Raw genomic sequence first — 1,255 nt, 5'->3', positions numbered from 1 at the left:
AGGGCACGTTCGATGCTCTCCTCTGCCATCCCGAGGTTGTGCGCGTGGTACGGCCCCGTCAGTCCGTCAGCCGTGGTCGACGTCTGTCTCAGTGGTGGTGGATGGGTGGGTGCAGGTCGAGGCGCTGCTCGGCGAGATCGAGCGGGTGACGCGCCGAGGCGGCCTGTACCTATGCATCAGCCAATCGGACAAGCGCGCCTTTTACTTCGAGGACCATTTCGGTACTTCGTGTGTCGTGTCGTGTCGTGTCGTGTCGTGTGTCTTCACACGATCATCATCGATCTCACCACCAACCACTGGCCTGCAGGGGCGAGGGCACAGCTGCGACGGGAGGCGTGGGCCAAGGCCGAGGAGTCTCCGATGGGGCACCTCAACCCGGTGCCCTTCTTCCACCTCTACGCCCTCTCCCTTACTCTCCACCAGTAACTTCTTTTTATCAATTTTTTTATCTGGCTTTTGGTGCTTTGCTTCGTTATTTCGTTTTCTGTCTCTTCCTCCCGTCTAATAGTTGGTCCGCTGGTTCCGTCGAAGGCGCGCGCGGGCCATGGCTTCCTCTTCCTCCTGCAGCACCGCCGCTGCACACACGACACGCAAGGCACACGATGAGACCCTTGAAGAGAGGAAGTCGAGAGCGGAGGCGGGGCTTACCGATCTCGGCGTCAGTGAGGCCCTGGGCGTTGAGGGTGGTCGCGGCGGGGCGCGGGGCAGCGGCTCCCGAGCGCTCGGCCTCCTGGAGCATCCGGGCAAGCTGGGCGTCGGAGACTGCGGTCGACGTCGACGTCGACGGGCCGCGGGCGCTGCTGCGCGCCTCGGCGGCTTGGCGGGCCTCGGCGCGCTTCCGGGCGTCCTCCCGATCCTGCTCGGCCTGCAGCCTCTGGGCCAGCTCCGCGTCATTGTGGTAGGTGGTGCCCTTATCTGCGCACGCACGACACGACATGACACGCATTGGTGAGCGCACGACACACGCCACGTCCGGAGGAATTTGAGGCAGGCGGTACCCTCCCACTGCTTCCAGACGAGGGCCTGGCCCATGGCCATGGGTAGGAGCGCTTCGTCGGTCCCGCTCTTGGGCAGCATCAGTCGGGGCTCGCCGCCCTCCGTGCCCTGCGGCTGCTGGTGCTGCGGCAGAGGCCGCACCGAGGACGCGCCGTGGGCCGGGCGCGGGGCCGGGGCGCTGGCCACCGGTGTCGGCTGTGGTGTGGAGATGCCCAACGACGAGCCGAGCTGCGCCGCGAGCTGCTTCACGCTCGAGCGC

General features: G+C 66.1%; 2 protein-coding genes across 2 annotated transcripts; one reads left to right on the top strand and one right to left on the bottom strand.

The window, feature by feature from the left end:
- Window positions 1-12: 12 nt before the first annotated feature.
- Window positions 13-426, top strand: ACA1_008740 (uncharacterized protein; the record flags this gene model as incomplete). Its single annotated transcript, XM_004352585.1, has 2 exons — window positions 13-221; window positions 315-426. 2 exons carry the CDS (start codon window positions 13-15, stop codon window positions 424-426), a joined length of 321 nt encoding a protein of 106 aa, XP_004352637.1.
- A 75-nt stretch (window positions 427-501) lies between these two features.
- Window positions 502-1,077, bottom strand: ACA1_008730 (uncharacterized protein; the record flags this gene model as incomplete). Its single annotated transcript, XM_004352584.1, has 3 exons — window positions 502-575; window positions 649-915; window positions 999-1,077. The coding sequence occupies 3 exons, from the start codon at window positions 1,075-1,077 to the stop codon at window positions 502-504; spliced, it is 420 nt and encodes a 139-aa protein (XP_004352636.1).
- Window positions 1,078-1,255: the final 178 nt, after the last annotated feature.

This window comes from Acanthamoeba castellanii, assembly GCF_000313135.1.
Source record: "Acanthamoeba castellanii str. Neff unplaced genomic scaffold scf7180000083311, whole genome shotgun sequence".
Classification (NCBI taxonomy): domain Eukaryota; phylum Discosea; order Longamoebia; family Acanthamoebidae; genus Acanthamoeba; species Acanthamoeba castellanii.
This window is presented reverse-complemented; position numbering and strand designations above follow the sequence as displayed.